We start from the raw sequence: 21,959 nt of genomic DNA, 5'->3' as shown, positions 1-21,959 counted from the left end.
AGCCATTCTCCGTGTGTGAAAACATCGTTATCCTTTGGCTGTCAGTCAAAATAAGTTCTCTGATTGCTTTGCTATTTTAATGTAAAAAAATTTTTGCCAGTAAATTGGTTAAGACAAGGCTTGATCGGTTGAATTTCTCGCAAAACCTTCAAGTTCGTAAAACACGTGAGTCTGAACGATGCAGAAAAGAAGCGGGAATAAGGGTCTCGTGCACGATGGGTATTTTTTTTCTACCGTCATAAAAGCAGTCGCTGTAGTACGAAGATATCTATTGTCGCAGGCAGGTCTCAACAGGGACTTGAGTGACAGAGAAATTATTTGGCAATTCAGTTAAACCATTTTGGGGTATAAAATAAAAAGCACCTGGGATTTACTGCGGCGCTAGAAAGATTACATTCTGTGCTATGTAGGATTTTGAGTCAAGGTTGAAGCAGGTGCACGCTTAATTGTCTCCACGTCTTGGACAGAGAATTGACTACAAAATCCTCTCAGTAATTTTCAGATCATAATGTCGAATATTGATGGACGCAAAAATTGTTTCCCGGATTATAAAGGAATTTACGAATCAATGTCTAGAGGAAAGGTAACGAAAGAAGGTTATTTCATAAACCGCGAAGCTGTCACGGTTGATTTGCAGTCGCCTGTTGATATTCCAGCACCACACTTTTTGTGAAATTGCGTGCTACGTGAACCTGATCGAATGCGAATATACCGCGTCAAAAGGGATCAATAACCGGAGTTTTACAATCCGGGATGACGGAAATCCAACTTAAAATATTTTTTATGACAACACCACAGATTTGATGGAAGACTCATTGTCAGTCTGCAAATTCGATATCCTTTTCTTCAACCCTCATATATTTGCTACAACATCGACGTTACAGATTCCTGAATATTTCACCGCGTTACGGTTGATAAGGTAAAAATTTAGAATTCAGCACAATAAAGCAGATGCGCGACCACGTTTAAGCCTCCACGATAAATATGAACTATGGAGCATCGTCCAATAGTTTTCAATTAGCTTCGTCCAGTTTGCAGATACGAGAGTGTCTTCCGCGCTGCGAGTTGATTACGGTTGCATATCTCGAAATCTGTGCGAATAAATTGAACTCTTTCAAGTAAGCCTTGCGCCGAAAATCAACGATTCGAGTCCCCATCATGCGGGTAGGATAATAGAATACGTGATCAGTACCGCAGAAAGGCTGCTATTATTAAAAGTATCTCGCATGGAAAACCGTGCGGAGAGTGCCCGTCCTCATAATTTACCTCATATAGTACCGGTCATGTCCATGAATCAAGCATTTATCGGGTGGTTTCAACACTCAAATACAAACTGCCGGTGGAATCAGAAATCCTCGAATCCTCCGCAACTCTGCACCTTGAGTGCAATTAACCCCGCTTCCTGCTCTCGGTATAAATTCAACGTCATTATTACGCCGCGGAAATGTTCATAGCTAATTGCAAGCAATTTCTAGCAGAATTACTCCCGATTCTTACGCCTCGCCCAAGGTTCTATGCAACATCTGGATACACGTATGTGTGCAAGAAATGAAGTGTACGCACGCCTATTGTGCGAGATTGAGGTCTACCGGTAACACAACGCTTATCACCACTCGCGTCATTAGCATAATAGCTGGTTGGCTTTTTCTCGATAACGTGGCTATTGTCAAGCCAGCTGTTACCGTTGCGTCACACCACCCTGTATTTGCTTCTGTAACGTGTGCTGAATATTTTTATAAGACGAAGCTTGTGTCACGATCCACCAACGGGATTGTGAACGTCTCCATGAAGCTCAATGACAATCCTGTCTGCTATAAACGTCCACCGTGCCATTTGCGGGAGGATTTAATGGGTCTTTTAGAGGCTAATGCAGACTGTAACTCTTGTATAATTTTCCATGTGTGCGTTATATTCATAGAAAGTTGAATTCTTTCCTCGAGAGATTTTCCAGCATCGTCAAAGTGCAGTTTAAGCCTAGAACGGTAACGTAGGGTGAAAAAACACTCCACGCGAATCTAAATTTCCGACCGCAAGAGAACAACTTACGTTATCGACTCGAGACACATCAATTTTTCACCACTTTCTTGGAACTTATGCAAAAAGCTTTCAGCCCACGTGATTCTCCACTAAAAAACTAAGAAAATGAGACCCTATAGGACTTTTAACGATATGATGTACCCGAGATATGAAATTTACAAGATGGGGCCGTTTTTTCACCCCACATTACTGGAATAGGTCAAAAAAAATTAACGTTACCGTTTTACGGTTAATAATTCTGAATTGGATTCAAGTTATCTATGCTGGAGTAATGGGCTCGTAAGTTGTAACCACCTAATACAAGTTCGCGACGAGATCCTAAACTCTTGGGGTTTGCGATGTTGGACTACGTAGCAACGAGAGAAGGGGAATCGTGATGATTCATGCGACCCACTGTGCGCAGAGTACCGACGACATGGTTTATAATTTAGTGAATTAGTAGGGCATAACGTGCAAACATTCATGGTTACTAATTTCAATCCCCTTGGTTTGTACTTCCGTCGGCGTGGCACGTTGAGACAACTTCAAAACTCTAAAATGGAGCTAACTCGTTGCGCGGTGTATGATTATCATAATTCGTACGTCAGGTAGTTTAATGAAATACGGATTCTATTCTCAAACTTGTTAGTTCCTGGTCGGCTCAGTATTTCCTCAGGTAGAAGAATAGTGAAAATCCGAGTATATCTTTGGAACAATGGAGTCATGACAGAGAGAAGCTACACAACGTGCCGGTGTGTCACGTGGCAATTTGGGGAGGTACACGCGTGATATATCGAGGTGGAGCTAGGGTGCACCCTTTCACTCGTACTCAGATGAAATTTGTCGAACCAAATGACGTCGTAAGCCTTTAGCAGGATTATGCTTTGTTAAGTTCAAAACAATCTGTATGTAAATGCGCACCGACGTTACAAATAAGCAGCAGCCGCTGGGCGGGCACGTGGATCCACCTTTCGAAAGCTTGTGCTGACCATGCGATCTGAGGGGTCGCAGCCGCGTGAACTTACTCATTGTCAGTATGAAAGCTTATTTGGTTATATTCGATTTAAATCATTCTGATTTGGGGGACACATGTATTTGGGTTTGAATAAGTTACGTCATCGATGGTAAAAAAATGTTAAATCACATCGTACCATCATGTATGGTTTAATTTACAATTTTTTTAATCGGAAAACCCCAGACAATCAATTTTTAAAAGGAAAATTGCACTCACTGCGTTTTTCGCTGAGAGCTTGAAGGTGAGCGGTAATGACGTCGTATTGCTTGTCACGTTTGGCGATATTACGATCCCGGCGACGAAGCTGACGAATAAGCAATCCGCCGGCGTGATTGACGTGTTCACTGAGTGTCTCGACAAGAACTTGCAGTTCCGGCGTACCTGTAAAAATTTTAAGTATTAAAAGGCTTCGAGCAGAGATGATTAATGATTGGTGCAAGAAAAGTCCGTATGGAAGAGATGCTGGAAATTTTGAAGAATTTTCATGCTGCAAAACAACAAACAAAGATCTGTATCCTATAAAAAGAAAACCTTTCCTGTTCAAATATGGTCGAATAAATGGAGCACGTCTAAATTTCCAACAACTGAAATAAATCGGTGACGCGAGGGAAGTAAAAAAGTATTCGTCGCAATTCATCAAAATCTCTGGAGAAATACGGCTCTTATCCTTTCCTTGAAACAAAGACAATGGTTCTTCTTTTTACCCTGCGAGAGAGTATTTTTGTTCTAAATACACGGTATTATTTACAAGACGAAGAAGAATCTCCAGCAATTACGCTTGAAATAATGAATAAGATTCCCAGGCTCTTTCATTATATCTCTCATCTAGATTTATACCCTGCACCCTTAAAACAATTTTGTCCCGCCCGTTTGTCCATACATTAAATCCACCAGCTGGATACCTCCGATTCTTTCACGCGGTGTTACCAGATATGAAAGTTCACGCGTCGGTATATCAACCGTTTTCAATTTGTAACCATCGACGAGACATTCAACTTTAAAGCTAGACATCGTCGGGTCTGAAGCAGCTCTCGCGATACATGCAACTTCTGAAGCTGTGTGGAAGAAGTAGAAGAAGAGCTCCTTGACAGGAGAAAAGGTTCGCCACTTGATGCTGCCTGTGAAGTTCTCTCGAAGTCAACGAGGTCACTGCAGCAGCACAATGCACTTCGTGCTGCTCGCTGCATGGACGTTGTTGCCGACCGCGAAGACGTCAGCTGATAATCTAAAAACCGTAAAACACGTGTCTTCACTCCTTACTTTTCGCCAAGAGTCGTTTTCGCTGAAGGTATCGATGCTGCGGTGGCAATCTGGGCGATGAAGCCGTCGATTCGCTCTCAGACCGGCCTCTGTCTCCACCTGGTAGTCCGTATATGTCTAGAAGCAGTTTATCCACTAAGGACGACACGACCGCCTCCTGATCCCGATGAACACGTAGCAAAGGGGCTGGATAAGTCTGGAACGGAAACGATCGTCTATTGGCTACATGACTTAACAAGAAATCAGCGGCGAGTCTACAATACCGATCAAAGAACAGCGTTCACGAACCTTGCGTTCCTTCTTCGGAGGGTTTTCGCTACCAAGGTCATTGCAGTCACCATTGGCATCGGGACTACCATCCGCGGACTTTAATCTCCTCAGAACGGAAGGCCTGTCGATGGCTTCCGGTATCGGAACACTTCGTTGGTGGCGAAGGACCCGCCTTCTGTTCATGGCCATGAAGTCCGGGGCTTCGAGGACCTCGTGAGCCAGATTACGCGTCTTATTTCTGAAGGCCGGAAGAGCATCCTTAGGATAAATTGAAGCCTGGGGGACGAATCTGGCGTTCTGTTGGGTAACGATCAGGTCCCCGAAGACCCGTTCGCTCTCCACAGCGACGCACTTCATCTTGAAGCTCAAATCAGCGTCTTTATGACGTACGATGCAATTCATAGATGTGCAGTTGCGAATAATTCGGCTTCAAGCATCTAATGCACAGTGTTCGCGATACGCTGTGGTATTCTTGTTCGCTTCCCTTGCACTGCTAGGCAGTGAAGTAAATTGCATCGCTGTTTCTCGCAGCCTCAGTGAGCTCGCCTTTGAATGCGGAACTTTCTTCCTTTCATCTGCTCCGCGAGTGACTGCATAACCTGAAATAATTCATCAGACGTCAATAATGAATGAAGCGTAAATATTTTCTGGGATATGAAAATACTCCAAAGGTGAAAGAACGTTGCAAGTTATTGACTGTATTGAATTCTGAGTAAACTCGAGTCCGTTTGGCAATCTATTAACTGCAATTTAACAAATTAAAAATAACTCGACGAATACACGGATGGCAATTACATCAATAATATTTCATTACTTGACGTCGGGTTAACTGAGAATACACCAATCAGAATGTTTTAATTAAAAAATTTCACACCGAGGGCAGCAATTTCGGTGATGAAAAGCTCTAATCGGCTGTTCGATAAACCGCGAGAAGTGAGAATCAATTGGCAATATTACGAAGCTGATTACAATTCGTAACAACATTCAGTTTGCGGGTAAATAGGTGATCGCTCCGGTATTCGTAAGGTAATGTGCAATCGTTCCGATATTCCGCACGATAGCATTTTTGAGACAATAATTGGAGTCTTCTAATTAATTAACTACGAGAGGGAGCGAAAGAAGTTAATTGAAAACGTAGCTATTCGGCTGTTTTCGCAAATGCTGAACGCGAGTCTTGAAAAGTGTAAATGTATTACCAACAGTAAATTACGAGAAGATATTGGTGAATTTAAGCAATTATTTGACCAGACCTTAAAATCCTTAGATGCGGCAAGTCCGACCCTCTTTTCTTCTTCGCTCCACTTTTCTCATCACACCTTAACCTTGTGTTCGAGTCATCCCGTGACCTCAACTTATCTTCGGGCCGTAATCAGCCTGATTCATTACTCTCTAATTACTCCAAGGGGTAGTTTACGCCCACGGCCGGCTGTGCCCTCGATCACGGTTTACAATAAATGTGTAATAACCGCCAATTACGTCGCACGCGTTACACCGTACCATTGCTTATATAATATACGACCAGGCAACCTACACCGATTAATGGTCCCTGCGTTGCCCGTGGATTATACCATGTTTGGGTCCCGCTCGCAGTCAAAGGCCAGAAGTTAAAGTTTCTCAATGCGATGTTCAAGCTTGCGCGAAGATGAAATTAATATTCCCAGCCAGAAGTCTAGAAACTTGGTGTCAAAAAATACTCACACGTGGTAGCGTGATTCAGAAGCTTTTGCTGTTGCAGCTTATCCGCACAAATCGGGTGAAGGCACAAAATCACAACGAAGACCTTAGGTCAAGATAGACTGACGTCAATTGAACGCTTTATATTTCGAGGCTGCTAACAAGCCCTGAAACTCTTTCACATAACAACCAGAGTCACAGATCCTGGGTTCGCGTTCTTATCAACCGCAGCTAACCGGCACGCAATCAGTCACCGTTTACGAGACCGCAACTGGAAACGAGTGCCGAGACTCGGGCGTATATTTATATTACTGACAGTCTTGCAGAGGTGTGATGAGTGGGAACAAACAGCGAACACTACTTACATAGCCGTCAATTAAAAAGCAGATGTTTTTATTTGCATACCGTCTTTGCGAGAACTTATATGCGCATCTGCTGCACTAGAAACGGTCAGGGACACAATTTGCAACGTCGAGCACTACCGGCTTGTTTCAATGAGGCGAAGAGATGATAAAAATGGGAATACGGTATATTATAGGAGGTAAAATTTCAAACTGGGAATTGTGCAGAGCACATTGACCGTATAGCTTACGTACTGACAATGAGAGGGATGTTGGCGGAGGTGGAAGCAGGTGGCACGAAAGTTGCCCGGTTGATACCCGTATGACTATCGCCATTCTACGTATAGTTGAACACACAAACGCGTCCGCTAGTTCACTTCCTTACTGCGATTAGTACGTCGATTAGCACATATGCTAATTATGCAGAGGTAATGATAAACTTTATTTACATCAGTGGTGAATAACCTCAAGTAAAAAAACTGCCAGGCTTAAACTGCTATTTACCCATAGTGAGCAATTATCTTAAACTTGAAAATGGAATCGCATCATTCATTCTTTTGGATAAATTTTCAAAAGCTGGGTCGATTACGATATACTATAAAAGTTTCTGTGTGAACACCTCGTAGGAGGAAAAAAGTATCAGATCGAGAACTCTGAATATTTCGATAGAATCGGTTTGATCTCAAATGTCTATTTTTCGTATTTCGATGACAGAATTTTTAAGTGGAAATACTTTTTTAAATTATGAAATAACTGAGAATTATATTCAATACCAAGTCCTGGTTTTCCGCGCATCTCTTTTAGGAATTTCATGAACTCCACGGAGAATGCACAGAGCAGAAAGAAACCTTGATCAGATGGATTTCAATGTGTACTTGATGCTTCAAATACCTATGTGCGAAATCAACGAGCCTTTGTTGGAATGATTTTAATTTCCGGCTACTGCGACATGCATGCCAGTCACACTATACAATGGTGGCGCGTGTTCCTTGAAACTTCTCGAACTAGACACCTCATATAATCCTGGTAAATTTATAAATCAATTTTATGGGTATAATGCAAAAATTGTATATGAAAAATTACGTGCAACAAATATCGTTAGAAGAAACAAAGATTTTTTATTTTATTTTTAATACATATTGAATGGCAAATAATTTCACACAATGATCAAAAAAATGATTGCAGATCTGCATAGCCAGCTAAGAAGACTCTCGCAATCATACGAATATACGCAATGTCTGTAATATAAAATTACGGGGACAATGAATTCAATAAGCGTTAGCGAAAAAGGTACTTAATTATAGATCATGAATAACTGGCTATATTTATGTACACATACTCATCTACTTCAACAAATAAATAGTTATGATTACCTGCATAATATCAAATATATGTATACCGGTAACGTCAGCTGTAGACTGGAAATGTAACGAATTGATTATCGACCGTGATTCTGCATGGACCGTCACATTATTTTATTGGAGAAGGGTGGGATGCAATAAAGACGAGTAATCAAAAGTCGTCCGACAGTCGTACCATGTTATCATTTTATTGCGTACGAATCAATGTCTTATTTTTTGTGAACAGATATAATGTATATAATACGTGTATATGTATATGTGTGTGTGTTTGTGTGTATACTTTTATAAAATTTCATCTTTAATTTTAATAACAGTATTATTATGATTTTAACAAAATAAAATATCTATTTATACGACTTCTTAGGTAAATTTCGACAGTTCGGTGTGATCTGCATCTATTCATCATAAATACATGCACGTTCACAGTATTGACGTTTCACACAATCGTGATCAAATACGTTTTAACCGTAGTTTATTCAGACTTACTATTAGATTCATTGATTGTGCCCGCGGCTGGCAGTGAAGTTACGAAATCTGCTTTACAATAATTTAAATAAGTAGCACTGAGTAATTTGTCCGTAAAAATTATTGTTCATGTGTGGATTAATAACTATTTACATGCACGTAATAAATTTCAAAGCTAGATTGCAGAAACACCATTTAAAACTAGGTCAAAACGGTCGTAATTTCGCAATCGAAACTTAAATATAACGCTTTTGTAACGCTGCTGAAAATGCTTTTGAACAGTTTGATATATTTATATAATTGGAACACATCGATAAAACAGGAACCCTTCACCTTTTTTAAAACGTTTTCACTTCATGCGTCTCATGATTCTTTCAATTAAAAAGAATCATTAAACGTTTTTCACAGTCCGCTATACTCGACGTATAAACAATAACCGATATATTGTCCTGATTTTATACCATGATATATCGTAATAAGCACGTAAAAAGAAACTAGTTACATAACATGGTATTCATTCTTGAACTTGGATGAATCATTCCGACATTCGCGAATCATCGGTGTAATTGAAAAATTTTAATTTATTGCTGCAGCTACGAGCTCTACAAAATCATTCAAACTGAACTTGGCATTTCAATATTGATCGCTGAATATAAATGATACTGATATTCAATAACGAATTTCGTAATACATGAACGAGATATGATTGGTCGTGTGATTATGAAGAGTTTAACACAGTTTACGTGTTCAGATTCAACAAATAATAAATTTTCGGTGCTTCCCTCGAGAAATGGGTCATGCTACTGGAGGTGTACGAAATTGACGAAATCAAGTTTGAGTTTTGGACAAATTCACAAAAGCGGCAATGTAACAAAAGTTCGTAACACTTATGGTCACATTACGTTACATTACGTATAATGTTACGAATGTATTACATGTACGAATTGTCGTTGCATAGATAGGCCTTCATAAAAATGGAATATACTAGGATCCTTATCGTTGCCTTATCTTCACTAGTTTCAACATTCATAATTTCCAACTGCACCATAATAACCGCTAAAGTGTAAGGCGTTAATAAAAGAAATTTCAGGACGGATTGAGATCGCTTCTATCATCATGTAAGCTCCATGTATTCGGTAAAACCGTGGTTAGGTGGACCCAGCAGAAGCACGCCAACACTGCGGTCTTTCGATGCGGTCACTATATCTGAACAGCATGTCAAGGATTGCACACTCTACAAGATTGACGTAACGGTAGTTTTTCAAAAAGAATTTTCTACCCATTTCGAATATAAAACCAAAGCGAAAAATTCGATCGACACAGCACAGTTGTAGAAATTGTATCAAGATTTAATGGGTTCATTTAATTCAAGCTGAGACTCGTCTCTTTGTTTTATAAGGATACATTCGTCGTAAGAAGACAAATCGAAGTCCTGAATGTCACCCTTGTGCCGATAGACTTCGCCAAGGAATTCATGATGATCTGGATATCGTCTGTATTTTCGTAAAATACCACCATCACACACGGAATACAATGTACTTCCGTTCGATGTGTACCTAAGTTTCCATATAGGGAAGTCCTTGTGTTCCTTCAGGTGCTCCTGTATCCCAGTGTCTGGTACGTATGCCGAAATAAGGTCACCCCCGCTCATGATCAAGCCTTTCAATCAAATATTTTCCTTATTCTTCTTCAGGTAAGAGAAGAAAAATGATTCATTTTTGTATTCGTGATTGAGTAACCCAGGAAATGAGTAAAATGCATTACAATTTGCATGCTTTTGTGAATCGGAGCAGGCAAATTCAAAAAACTAGTCATCGAATTGCCGTGGACAAAAATAACGAATTGCAATTGCTTCTTCTAAACATACTGTAAAATCCGTCTTCAGAACCTCGACTGAATCGTTCAGGGGTGACACAGACTGAATTGACTGTATGGCCAGTTTGAAATGCATGCAGTACTCGACCATCCAGCGATGATACTTTGCACGTACCATCGGTACCACCGGTGAGAATAGAACTCTGCCAAGGCCATGACGAGTGTAAGAAGCACACATCCCTGATCACTGACCCATGTAGCTGAAACAAAAACAGTAAAATTGAGAGTTGATATTAATTTTTACGTCAGAAAAACTCATCCAAATCGACTACAGTTATTTTTATCTTGATTCTGTACTATTAATAGCAATACCTTCTCATTAGCCCAAATACTTTGACCTTTGAAAAATCATTGATAACTGACAAAGAAAATATAGGAACATCTAGACAGAAGTCTAAAGTTACTTGAGAAATTAATATTCATCAAATGTCAGTAATTCCAAAGACTGTTCATGTTAAAGATTGATTTTGTGCGAATAAATAGGAAAATATCGTAGATGGTAAAGAAACCAAGTACATCATGAATATAATCTAGAGGTAAAGGCATCCTCAGGTCCAACAGAGTCAGCCCTTTGCCATTGACAGAAACTGCGACTGCTATGTTTGGCCCGGATGGATCGGTAGCCAACCCAGTTCTGTCTCTGCCACTGAAAGCGGAGTTGTCGTATGCTAAGAGTTGTTCACCTCTTTCAACATCGACTACCACCAGCCTCCGTGCGGTTGTTGCAGCCAGTATCTAGAACATTAGGCGAGCCTTAGTTTAATGTTACAAATTATTACTGAGGATTTAGTTGTTATTCTCTGTATCGAATCAAAAATATTTCCAACGATAATATAGGATATCTATGCAGCTACACTTGTATCGATTGATTCAGAACTGTATAGAAAATCATCTCCAAGTATACACTCAGTGAAACAGGTTCTCAAAACAAGCCACGGAGGACTAAGTTTTCTAGAACATTGTAACTATCCAAGTTCACCATAACAACCATAACGATTATCTTAGTCCAAGATAAAGTATTTTTAATTTTTAGCCATACCCTGGAGCCATCAGAAGTGAACCGAACTGCATTGATATTTTTGGCTAATGTCATCCTTGTAATCTGGTAACACATAAGAAGCTCCATACGTAGCGCGGAATAAAGATTGACTTTGCCATCGTATCCACCAGAGCAGAACAAATATCTATCCTGGAAAACAGAATTAGAATGCATTTGATGTTTGAACGATTAAAAAGAGTCTAACGAATGAATAAACCTATGAATTAGTATTGTCTACAGATGAAATTCTGCTTTCTACTTTTGATGGCGATTTGATAATAATAATAATATTGAATTTGCATTAATACGCTGCTTAGCAGCTGTGTGACAATTATAAGCATAGTCTACTTATAATTGGAATGAATTATTTGTGGTGCGCAATGTTATGACATAATACCCGTGGACTAAATGCAACGCTTCTGACGCTGCTCTGGTGGAATTTAAGGAACTTTGGAGTTCCCTGTTGCTGCATTTTACGTGGAGACGCTAGAGTCAATGGCAAATTTCTTGCTAACGCTTCGTTGGTAGAATTCAAACTCTACGAAACTTTATATTATTTATCATCACTCCCGCATCAAGTATCTCGCTTAATCTGCGCAGAGAGAATCAAAACACAACTGCTCGAAGTCCGCACATTAGAACTCATCATGTGTAATTGCAGATTTGAGCCTCGGTCTTCTGATTCACTTTACACGGTCCAACCGCAACGCATTTAATTACTCAGAGATTAAACACGCAAACCGCTTGCGTCCATGGTACATCAGTAATCGAACCGAGCTGCAAGGCCCCAGCATCCAACATGATAGTATCCTGGCATTGTTGACTGCTGTCTTACTATCGCCAACGTCGCCATATATGAATATTTATGCGCAGGCGTCAACGATGCGACGTAAGTTGCAGCTATCGGGCGCAAAATCACAGCCAGGTATCCGAAGTTCGTGGATATGTATCGAACTATCTATTGAACAAATTTCCAGGTAGAAAATTGAGTTGAAGAATTATTATATTGTCTGATATGAAAGTGACTGTACTTGATGGTTTCGTGAAAACACGTTCCAGTGATTACGAGGCAAACATTAATTGTGAGTAATAAATAAAATCCGCCTGCATGAAGGCAACTTGTATTGCGTAGGCGGTACGTGCGTAAACATGGGCGTCTCGATGATGCAAAAGAACCGATATAACAGATATGGCAAAAGTAGAGATTTTCTAAGTGCAAATAGATCTATGCAGTATATTCTGAGTAGATAGATTAGTGATAGAAAATATACGAATCGTGAAACTGGACGATGATTCTACGATTCTTTTTACAAAACGATTTTCAAGCTCGAGATATTATACGAGACCACAGTCGTTGACTGAAGAATATAAATACGAAAACCCCGGGGTAAGTTTTTGTGACCAGTTTTCGGGGGGCAAGTGGGCCCAGGTGGGCCTGGGAGCGTAGGAAGGTTCTGCTCTATCGACTCTACATAAGGGGCTCGCACCGACATTCGTAGCAGCCAAAGTAGTGTCGGTATGGAATCTTGAGATTGAGTCGGTACAAAGTGAGTACGTGAGACTACTTGTCGACTACGACTTAGAAATGTCGATCAGCTCGATCATACCCTTGAAAAGACGCATAACCACGTCCACTGACAACCGCCTCCGACGACCACCGCGTCCACCGCCGAACTCCCCAACTACCTCCTCGCGCCACCGACCTCCATCGTTCTCCGCGACCACCGCGGCCCCGTCCTCCTCGACGGCCTAGACCTCCTCCTCGTCTTTGTTCGCGTCCTCTTCGTCCTCCTTTTTAGCCTTCTCTTCCTTCTCCAGCCATTTTCCTATGACCGCCAACCACCTCCAACGACCACCGACAACCACCTGCAATAGTAATAAATATTTCCTGTATAAGAACACATCAAAAATATTGTGTAAGGATTAATACAATAAATTAATTAATTGATAGTAGAATAAATTTCAGTAGCGCCTTTATAGTTACTGAATTTGTGTTTTCGCAAAAAATCAATTGAAATAATTTATTGTGTACATGACAAGTTTAAAAAATATTAGATGAAATATAATTACAATTGCCATTAAATATCATAAAATTGTTATACTTACTGTGCAGAAATCCTCGTCCTCGTTGTCCACCTCGATCACCCGCAACCACCCCTATCCACCGCCAACGACGACCGCTGTACAATAAATATTATCAGTATTAGGAAACATCAAAAATATGGTGTAAGGATTAATATAACTTTTTTATAGACACATTTCACCAAGAAAATTATGAGGAAATTCTAAGAAATTATAATAACTTTATTAGCGCATTTATAGCTGCTGAATTTGGGCTTACGCAAAAAACGAATCGAAATAATTAATTGTATACATGACAACTTTGAAAAATTTTAGATAAAATATAATTACAATTGCCAATCAATATTTTAAAAATGAGATACTCACCGTACACAAATAGTAACATAGCTTTTTGTTATTGATTTACACGAAAATAGTTGATTATTATTATTCCTTTCGCACTATTATGGTGTACAAATGGTTGAAAACTGAAAGCAATCAATAATTGTATAGCTAAATATTTAAGTAACACCGAAAAAAAGTCAAGAATAAAATAAGATAATGGAGAAAAAATATCTTTCATGTCGGATCAAAGTGGAAACCGGGTTCTTCAAATGCTGCTATATGAAAGATCGGGAAAAGTACACATATTTTTTATTTTCAAATCTATCAAATAAGATAATCTTTGAGCGAAACATTGATTTTTGGCTATTTTTTGTTAATGTGAGATAACTAACGAAGCTTTTTGAAATTTCGAGTGTATTTCAACTTACATTTAGACAGTACAAGAAAAATTTACCCATCATCAATCGTCGCATAATGGCGAAGTTATTAGCTGGCCATTGAAGCACCTCGCCGCTGGAATTTCGAATAGGCAGAAAAGATGGAGTGCGTAATTTTTGTTTGAAATGTAAAAACTAAAATTAATTTGAATTGACATTTATTTTTATTATCGATGAACTAAAATACTCAGAAAAAAACGTTAAATCACATTCAATCAACACAATCGCCCCTCCGTTCGTATTCCGCAGTAGAATATTTTTACACACACATGTATACTACAGTTCATGACGTATCACCAAACTTCAGGGGCGTCACAAGTTGCTTTTAAATCGAGGCATACTAACGGTCGGTCGCCGTTCATATTCTACTGTTAGTTTCTTCTTGTCATTTGAATAATTCGTCTTCTTTCTTCACAAAGATAGTTTCTAATAGCATTTGAATGAACATCAACTTGGTGACATTTCTTTCATTAGAACTATAATTTTTTTTTTGTATCGATCTTACTTTATCCTAGAAGTTTTTTTGCAACTTTGTGCTCGAAGCGAAAGGGAAGTTATTGTACGCGCCCTGATAAATACATCTTTACTTGATATCGTAACTACGAGTTTCTAAACCTCGCAAATCATTTCTGGCCTTTTTTGGATCAATGCCTGTTCCTGTGTATTTATATGTACGTAACAAATTTATTGTTCGATAATAAGTGAAGAAACGATAGACCGAAGTCTTATCTATAAAAACGAATGACTGTGTCACATGTCGTATGAGCATGTCGCAAGGGTCCATACAGATACTTACATATTTACAAGCCCATATATATATATTTTTCTATATTGCATGCAACGCAATTCTGATATTGGTTTTATTTAAAGCTTAAAGATGATTTGTGGCCTGCTGGTTTGACTTCACTTAACTTAGAACCAAATAAATTTTCAGAAAAATTGGCTGGGCTATCGGTAGGGTTTTTTTTACCAGGATAACAATCTTCAATTCTCGCCAAAAATTTTTACTTCAACAAATAACTGGAATAGTGGGAAGTTTTACGATTGAAGCTGTTAGCCTAATGGGTTTTTCGAATTATTTCATAAACAGTAACATCTTGATTGTGAGATTAACATTTTATTGTTTCATTTTTCAGCTAATATGAAAGTTTTCGTGGTTCTTTCCACCTTGATGGTGGCTGCTTCAGCAACTTATTGTTACAGAAATGTCAATGAGATATGTAGCAAAAGTCATCACTCAAGTAACGTTACTATTTTATAATAACTTTCATTCAAACTAACTTTGTACAGAGATACAAATTTCAGTCACTACAACGATTATTTGACAGTTGTGGTAAAGAAAGACAAATAATCATGAGCTGAAATTCGATTTGCGTTATTATTATTATTATTACCTAATATATAGTTAATAAATATTATTCATATTTTCTGTTACTTATTTTGCAGGTGATGTTCCATTGAAGAATTGTAATGCCACATATGGACACTTTGATAAAATACATAGTGAGCTCGAACAATATGCCAATGTTCAGATTGAGGCAAGTTTCAAATACTTGCTGATGTCTAGTTACTTTGGAAATTTCATGAGTAATCGTGATGGATTCAAAGGTTTCTATAGAAAGTTGTCTGATCAAGCATGGGATGACGCAAAAGATCTCATCAACTTTATCACTCAGCGTGGTGGAAACATGAACTTTAATGATGAAGCTAAGTTCTGGAGCGACGATGACGAAAAGGTGAGCGAATTTTTCTCAACGAAGGTGATATTGTTACTTCAATAACTGTTACACAAGTTGTTATAATGTGGCATATTTTATTTTGCATATTTATGTTTGTAATAGGTTTTGCAGATTAAAGACAATCTGTCAGAATTTGACAGTATGAGTAATGTTTTGGATAACTACAAAAAGTTGGCAGACGAAGCTTTGAAAATACATGCAGAAACAGCAAAGCATACCGAGGCAGATGGATCCGTTGCTCATTATTTGGAAGAGAGATTCTTCAATCGGCAAGCGAAAACTGTGCACACCTTGGCTGGTTATGTTAATGATCTCAAGCGGTTCTTTTCGGCTCCTGATGCATCTCTTGCAGTATTCCTTTTCGATGAATATTTGCAGACATCCATGTAAATTTTTCCAAAATTGTAATGTCATCAATTTATTTTATTACAATATTTAGATGGTGATGATGACAATACAGATTAGTTTTTTGTTTTTTGTTCTCTGTAATATAGACTAAACAGTTTACTTCATTACATTGATTTCAGTGGATTGTAGTTGACCCAGTAACTAGGGCAGCTAGCTGTGTCAAACTACATTTACACCACATATTTGTAAAAGGTACTGATGAAATGAAATAAAATAAAATTTTGTAGCTTAGCTAGTGCAAAAATCTCTATTTCTACCACCTGTCTTGACTATTGAAATAAACAGACGTCTTTCAAATTTATCAAATTTATCAAATTTATATCTTCAACAATGAAAAGTCCTCGTGATTAATGATAATGCATATCCGCATTTCAATTATTAGACGGTCATTGACTGTCTTACGGGCTTCGCATCAGAAGCGTAAGATTCCAAAATGTAAACACACTTACAGACATTCTTACAGTTGTGCTCAAGAGGAAGAACACTTTCTATTCAAACAGACGTCTTGCCTGAATGAAATGCAATGCTCCACTAACAACAAGTTATTTTGACATTGATGTCAAATTCAAATATTCTATTGTATCAATTTCATTACTACAAATTAAATTCATTATTCACCAGTAATTACATTGGATTTCATGGCTTGAAATGCCTGCTTATCTTATATGTACATAAAGTTGAGCATTTTCAAATGATAACGTCGTATTTCTCGTCTTCCGTTACAAATAATGATTACAAAAGTTAATTATGTTGTCTGAATTTCACAGTTGTGAAAATTTCACATAATACCCATGTGTATAAATAAACTTGAGATGTACATGACTGTATTTTCGTTCAATTGCATGGGTCGTGTCATACCGTACCTTTCCCCAATCTGTTTAATTTGCTTTCAAATTCGCCAATTGAACGAAAAAAGACGAACCAAATTATTTTTCATTAAACTACTACGGTATCTACATAACTAAACATCCACATTGGAAAAGAAAATGATAGTTTTACGCCATCGGCTAATAAAATTTTGAAATACTGTGTTCAACTGTAATATACTGTATCTGGTTTGTACAAATGTCTCGGGTGATGAGTGTTCTTTTTCTGAGCATTCAATTTTCCATTGTGATCCCTATCATTTGGATGTGACTTGTCTGTACATTGATAAGTTGAAATCTGAGAATGTCATGTTTGAGAGGACATCACTGTTTTCTGACTCGAAACTGATGGACCTGTTAATGTCCTTGATATGAGTTTATTTATTTATCTATCGCTAGCTGCTTTTGGATACCTCGACCCTAACAGTTCGTGTAGGTACCTGAGTCTAGCCAGCCATAGACAACGGATTCTCTAATTATTATTATATCTTACCGTTCCTTCTGCCTAAAAATCGACGTTGAAGCATCATCTCAGGCATAAATTGCCTGAGCGCGAACAATGGACACGCGACCTCTTGTGCTGTCTCCGTAAGCTTCTCGCAGCTATTAGTAGCTTAATATGGCATATACATAGTTCAAGCATACGTCATGTATCTAGTCTAGAGAATTATCGAAGAACAAATATTCTTGATCGAATTGACGATTTGGACGATATTAAAACTGGTATATTTCGGCTGTCCGTGCATCGATCGTATTGATGTAGAGTTTGAATGAAAGCTCTTAAAATCTGGAATCGTAAAAAACCTGTCAATCATCAAATTTCATCATGAAAGGGGAAAATATGTCATAATATTTTCGCCGGGGAAGTTGAAACGCTTCTCACCGCCGTTGACGGAAGAATATAAAAACAGCTGCCCTTATGGGCTTTGGTGTGACAACCGAAAATCGTCATGCGCTTGCGCCCCTTGAGATGTTCCGACGGCAGAGTTGAGAACTTATTGCAGATCATCAGAGAGTTGCCGATTTCGACATGATGCTGGCTGCATTCACCTTCCGAGCAACACAGTCTTCGCAATGGTAAGCCCAAGCCAGTACTTTGCCTGTGTTTACTTATCAACTTGTCGGTGATACAAGAGATTAATAATGAGAATAAATTTCTTCCGAAATTCATAGCAAATCAGTGATTTAATTAAAGTATAAGTACCCGAGAGAAGAATTTATACATAGATCATAAATAATAATGGATCAGATGTAATAATGATGCAGAGACCAAAAAGTATATATGGATATGCGGTCCATGTACGATATTGATATAGATGATCCATTTACGTTTAAGACGTAATGCATACTGTAACTTTCATAATTTTCCAGGAGACAAATTATATTATCTACAATAATACGGCTATAATATGAAAATTGAAGAATTATTCATTTCGAAATAGGATTCTATTCGACACGCGCTCGATGTATTCCATAACATTAATATTCATAATTATTCCAACAACTTTTCATTTGCTCTCTCGATCTTGAATTTTCGTAGGCATAGAATCGAAATGCTGTTTTAGCTAGTGGCAAGTGAAGTATCTACGTTGGGTAGAGAAGCAGAATTGTTTTCGAAAAGTGTTCGTATAAAAAAAAGTTGAGAGTAAGTGTAATACATCACGGATGCGCTAATTTTGATCGAGATGAAATGAATGCTCCGTATGTGAGACGGTATATATTTAACGCAGTGTCCTGATTTGAAGGCCTAAAAAGGTGATTGTAGGCGATTTTTTTTTCACAGGGAGAGAAAAAACCTCGGAAAGCACGAAGGTTCATAAAACTCCGAGTTTATTTTAACACACATTTGAAAGGTACGAGCAAAATTTTTATCATCCAACTGCAGCAGGACGGCAGCGTTATTATTAGTTGACCCGTTAACTGAAGAATATCTTGAGTCAACGGCTGACCATCGAAGGGCCTAGCCGCTTGAGTCTGGAATCGGCAGGAAAGATAAGGTGCGCATTTCTTGTCTGAAATGTGAAAATTAAAATCATCATACATCGTACATCATACATACATAATATTAAAGTTCGAAACCAAATTTTGGATGTTGGGATGTTCAGAAAGTGACGTCACCCAAAATTTTTTCTCTCTTGATCTACATAGACGAAAATCAGTTATCCGAATTTCTCAGTCCGGAAACGACCGCGCAGTAGAGGGGACGTATGAGAATCGCGCTCCGCAAATTTTGAGTACCGGGTTCTCTACCTCCTGGATCCTGCGGTCCGGGTCCGCTTCCTGGTGCAAACTTGACTGCCAGAACAAGCGCCGCGTAGTTTCTACGCTCCAGGTCCGCTTCCTGGTGAAACTCGACTTCCGGGACAAACGCTCATTTATTAGTATTCGGAGTACAACCCAAGGTGGTTAGCGGTGGTCGTTGGAGGTGGTTGACGGTGTTTGGCGGTGGTCGGACGTGGTAAGGGGTGGTTGCGGCTGATCGAGGTGGACGAGGAGAACAAGGTGGACGAGGAGGACGAAGATTTTTGCACGGTGAATAAAACACTTTTATACTATTTAATGGCGATTGTATTTATATTTTATCTAAAAATTTTGACAGTTGTCATGTTTTTAATGAATTATTTTAGTTCGTTATTCGCGCAAGCCTAAATTCAGTAGCTATCAATGCGCTAACAAAATTTCTTTCATTTTTTATAATTTTTTCCATCTTCTTGGTATAACGTGTCATTAAAAAAATTATATTAATCCTTACACAATATTTTTGATGTGTTCTTGTACTGAAAATATTTATTACTATTCCAGGTATAACTCGAGGTGGTTATCAGTGGTTGTTGGAGGTTGTTGGCGATGGTTGGGTGTGTTCGAAGGTGGACGAGGAGGAGAACGAGAAATACGAGGACAGCAAGATGGACGAGGATGACTATTATTATAATCTTTTTTACCAGTTCATTTGTTCAGAACTTTTTTATTAGATAGAGAGATTTGATGCAGTAGGAGTAGGATCAGAAGTGAATACAGCCAGCATTATGTCGAAATCGTCAACTCTCTGATGTTCTGCAATAAGTTCTCAACTCTACCGTTGGAACATCTCTGGGGGCGCAAGCACACGACGATTTTCGGTTGTCACACCAAAACCCATAAGGGGCAACTGTCTTTACATTCTTCTGTCACGCGTGAAGAAATCGATCCTGAAAATGATGGTGACGCCTGTTCGATGTCAGCTGGTGACAAAAATGTGTGGCGAGTAACCTAACATTAGGGTTTGACTTTTAGGCCGCATAGATAGTGAATTTTGTGGCGTGTGTGATTGAAAATGATTAATACATTTTATCGGTCTGTGAGTTTGAAACAAAATTTCATGCCATCAATTTAAATATCTAGATTTGCACCGGTAAATAGTGTTTGCGTGCGAATTCTACAACCATCCATCGAGTGTCAGTATGGAACGTAACTTGTACGATACAGTGAACTGTAATATATTACAGTCGAGGTCACATAGCAATGCAAAAGGATGATTAAATATTGAATAATAAATCTGAATATTACGTCAGAAAGAAAAAGTGCAACGAATATTATCTGATGCTAAAAATGAGGGATATTGTGTGATGCAGTGATTATCGTAAATTGGAGGTATTACTCAAGTAATGACCTGCGTGCAGGTGCAATGCTCTTTCGCAGAACATAACATGAATGATACTCTATCATTAGTACTTGATGCAACCTGGATTGAAATGAATAAATGATCAAAAATTTGCTCGTCTGTCTTTGCATTTATTTCCCACACATTGTGACGGCCTTTTTCGAATTTCTTTAGGGTCCCATTCGTCTACAAAGGATCGTTCGAAAAAATGACGAAACGGAGAGTTTTTGGCTCCAGAAGCGCAAAAAAAAGATGGAAATTTGCGCCGTTGAAATTTTTCAGGCTGACATTTGCCGATTTTGAGAGATGATAGAATTGGTTTGTTGATACCCTACGTCGATGTGATCTTGCGGGAGATATCAATTGCGTATAGCCTCAAGCCGTGAAAAGCAGCGGGCCGAAAGTTACAGCCAAGAATTGAAAGATTTCCGTCGTAAATTCTCTGCTGTTGATCCCGCACTCTTTTTGCTGCGTTTTCTGAGTTCCTTGGGGTCCAATTGGTTGCAAAAGAGTCAAACGAATCAATTCTGAGACGAAAAATTTTTTGGTCAAAAAAAAAGGAAGGTTAACCCCTTTGTATTTTTGGCGAAAATTTTCGCGATTTTGAAAAGTGCTGAAATCAATTCTTTCAGGCACTATTTCGACGTAATTTTGCGAGAGAAATCGATTGGACGCAGTCCCAATACGCTGCGATCAACGCATCCGAAGTTACAGCCAAAATACGAAAACCTGAATTTTCGACATTTTTCAGCAGGTGTATTTTTCTTCTCAATTTCTCTCCTGTTGATCCCACGCTCTTTTCGCTGCGTTTTCTGAGTTCCTTGGGGTCCAATTGGTTGCAAAAGAGTCAAACGAATCAATTCTGAGACGAAAAATTTTTTGGTGAAAAAAAAAGGAAGGTTAACCCCTTTGTATTTTGGGCGAAAATTTTCGCGATTTTGAAAAGTGCTGAAATCAATTCTTTCAGGCACTATTTCGACGTAATTTTGCGAGAGAAATCGATTGGACGCAGTCCCAATACGCTGCGATCAACGCATCCGAAGTTACAGCCAAAATACGAAAACCTGAATTTTCGACATTTTCCAGCAGGTGTATTTTTCTTCTCAATTTCTCTCCTGTTGATCCCACGCGCTTTTCGCTGCGTTTT

At 38.7% G+C, this 21,959-nt stretch overlaps 3 protein-coding genes across 6 annotated transcripts in view; 1 reads left to right on the top strand and 2 right to left on the bottom strand.

The window, feature by feature from the left end:
* Positions 1–6,516, bottom strand: part of LOC107218956 — a 32,479-nt gene extending 25,963 nt beyond the window's left edge. For 2 of the 3 annotated variants that reach the window (XM_046736660.1, XM_015657003.2), the window contains exons 1-4: positions 6,260–6,516; positions 4,580–5,160; positions 4,292–4,487; positions 3,248–3,412 (exon numbers count right to left, since the gene is read on the bottom strand). In XM_046736660.1, coding sequence (XP_046592616.1) covers positions 3,248–3,412; positions 4,292–4,487; positions 4,580–4,963 — 745 coding nt within the window. In that variant the 5' untranslated portion in view covers positions 4,964–5,160; positions 6,260–6,516. Of the gene's footprint in view, positions 1–3,247; positions 3,413–4,291; positions 4,507–4,579; positions 5,161–6,259 lie in introns of those variants that run through there. The other variant, XM_046736661.1, reaches the window with a different exon arrangement.
* A 1,593-nt stretch (positions 6,517–8,109) lies between these two features.
* Positions 8,110–12,167, bottom strand: LOC107218959. 2 transcript variants are annotated; one of them, XM_015657007.2, is made up of 6 exons: positions 11,714–12,167; positions 11,317–11,466; positions 10,794–11,012; positions 10,393–10,477; positions 9,807–10,061; positions 8,110–9,608 (listed from the first exon to the last, which is right to left on the bottom strand). In XM_015657007.2, the coding sequence occupies exons 1-6, from the start codon at positions 11,786–11,788 to the stop codon at positions 9,517–9,519; spliced, it is 876 nt and encodes a 291-aa protein (XP_015512493.1). In that variant the 5' UTR covers positions 11,789–12,167; the 3' UTR covers positions 8,110–9,516. The 2 variants fall into 2 exon arrangements, with proteins under 2 accessions (XP_015512493.1, XP_015512492.1); XM_015657006.2 differs by having other exon boundaries at positions 10,270–10,477; positions 11,714–12,165.
* Positions 12,168–15,254: 3,087 nt separating this feature from the next.
* On the top strand, positions 15,255–16,537 carry LOC124293975 (ferritin light chain, oocyte isoform-like). The gene is made up of 3 exons (XM_046737147.1): positions 15,255–15,400; positions 15,606–15,895; positions 16,001–16,537. The coding sequence occupies exons 1-3, from the start codon at positions 15,301–15,303 to the stop codon at positions 16,286–16,288; spliced, it is 678 nt and encodes a 225-aa protein (XP_046593103.1). The 5' UTR covers positions 15,255–15,300; the 3' UTR covers positions 16,289–16,537.
* The last annotated feature ends 5,422 nt before the right edge of the window (positions 16,538–21,959 follow it).

This window comes from Neodiprion lecontei, chromosome 4, assembly GCF_021901455.1.
Source record: "Neodiprion lecontei isolate iyNeoLeco1 chromosome 4, iyNeoLeco1.1, whole genome shotgun sequence".
NCBI classification, from domain to species: domain Eukaryota; kingdom Metazoa; phylum Arthropoda; class Insecta; order Hymenoptera; family Diprionidae; genus Neodiprion; species Neodiprion lecontei.
This window is presented reverse-complemented; position numbering and strand designations above follow the sequence as displayed.

Bases quoted from the DNA above. Each gene is read 5' to 3' on its own strand.
- LOC107218959 (XM_015657006.2), bottom strand. From the start codon at position 11,788: ATGCAGCAACAGGGAACTCCAAAGTTCCTTAAATTCCACCAGAGCAGC. The intron at 10,478-10,793 runs GTACTTGGTTTC...TTTTTGTTTCAG, and splicing joins CTCTAGATTATATTCATGAT to CTACATGGGTCAGTGATCAG. The intron at 10,062-10,269 runs GTATGTTTAGAA...TTTGATTGAAAG, and splicing joins TTCTGAAGACGGATTTTACA to GCTTGATCATGAGCGGGGGT.
- LOC124293975 (XM_046737147.1), top strand. From the start codon at position 15,301: ATGAAAGTTTTCGTGGTTCTTTCCACCTTGATGGTGGCTGCTTCAGCA. The intron at 15,401-15,605 runs GTAACGTTACTA...CTTATTTTGCAG, and splicing joins TAGCAAAAGTCATCACTCAA to GTGATGTTCCATTGAAGAAT. The intron at 15,896-16,000 runs GTGAGCGAATTT...TGTTTGTAATAG, and splicing joins GGAGCGACGATGACGAAAAG to GTTTTGCAGATTAAAGACAA.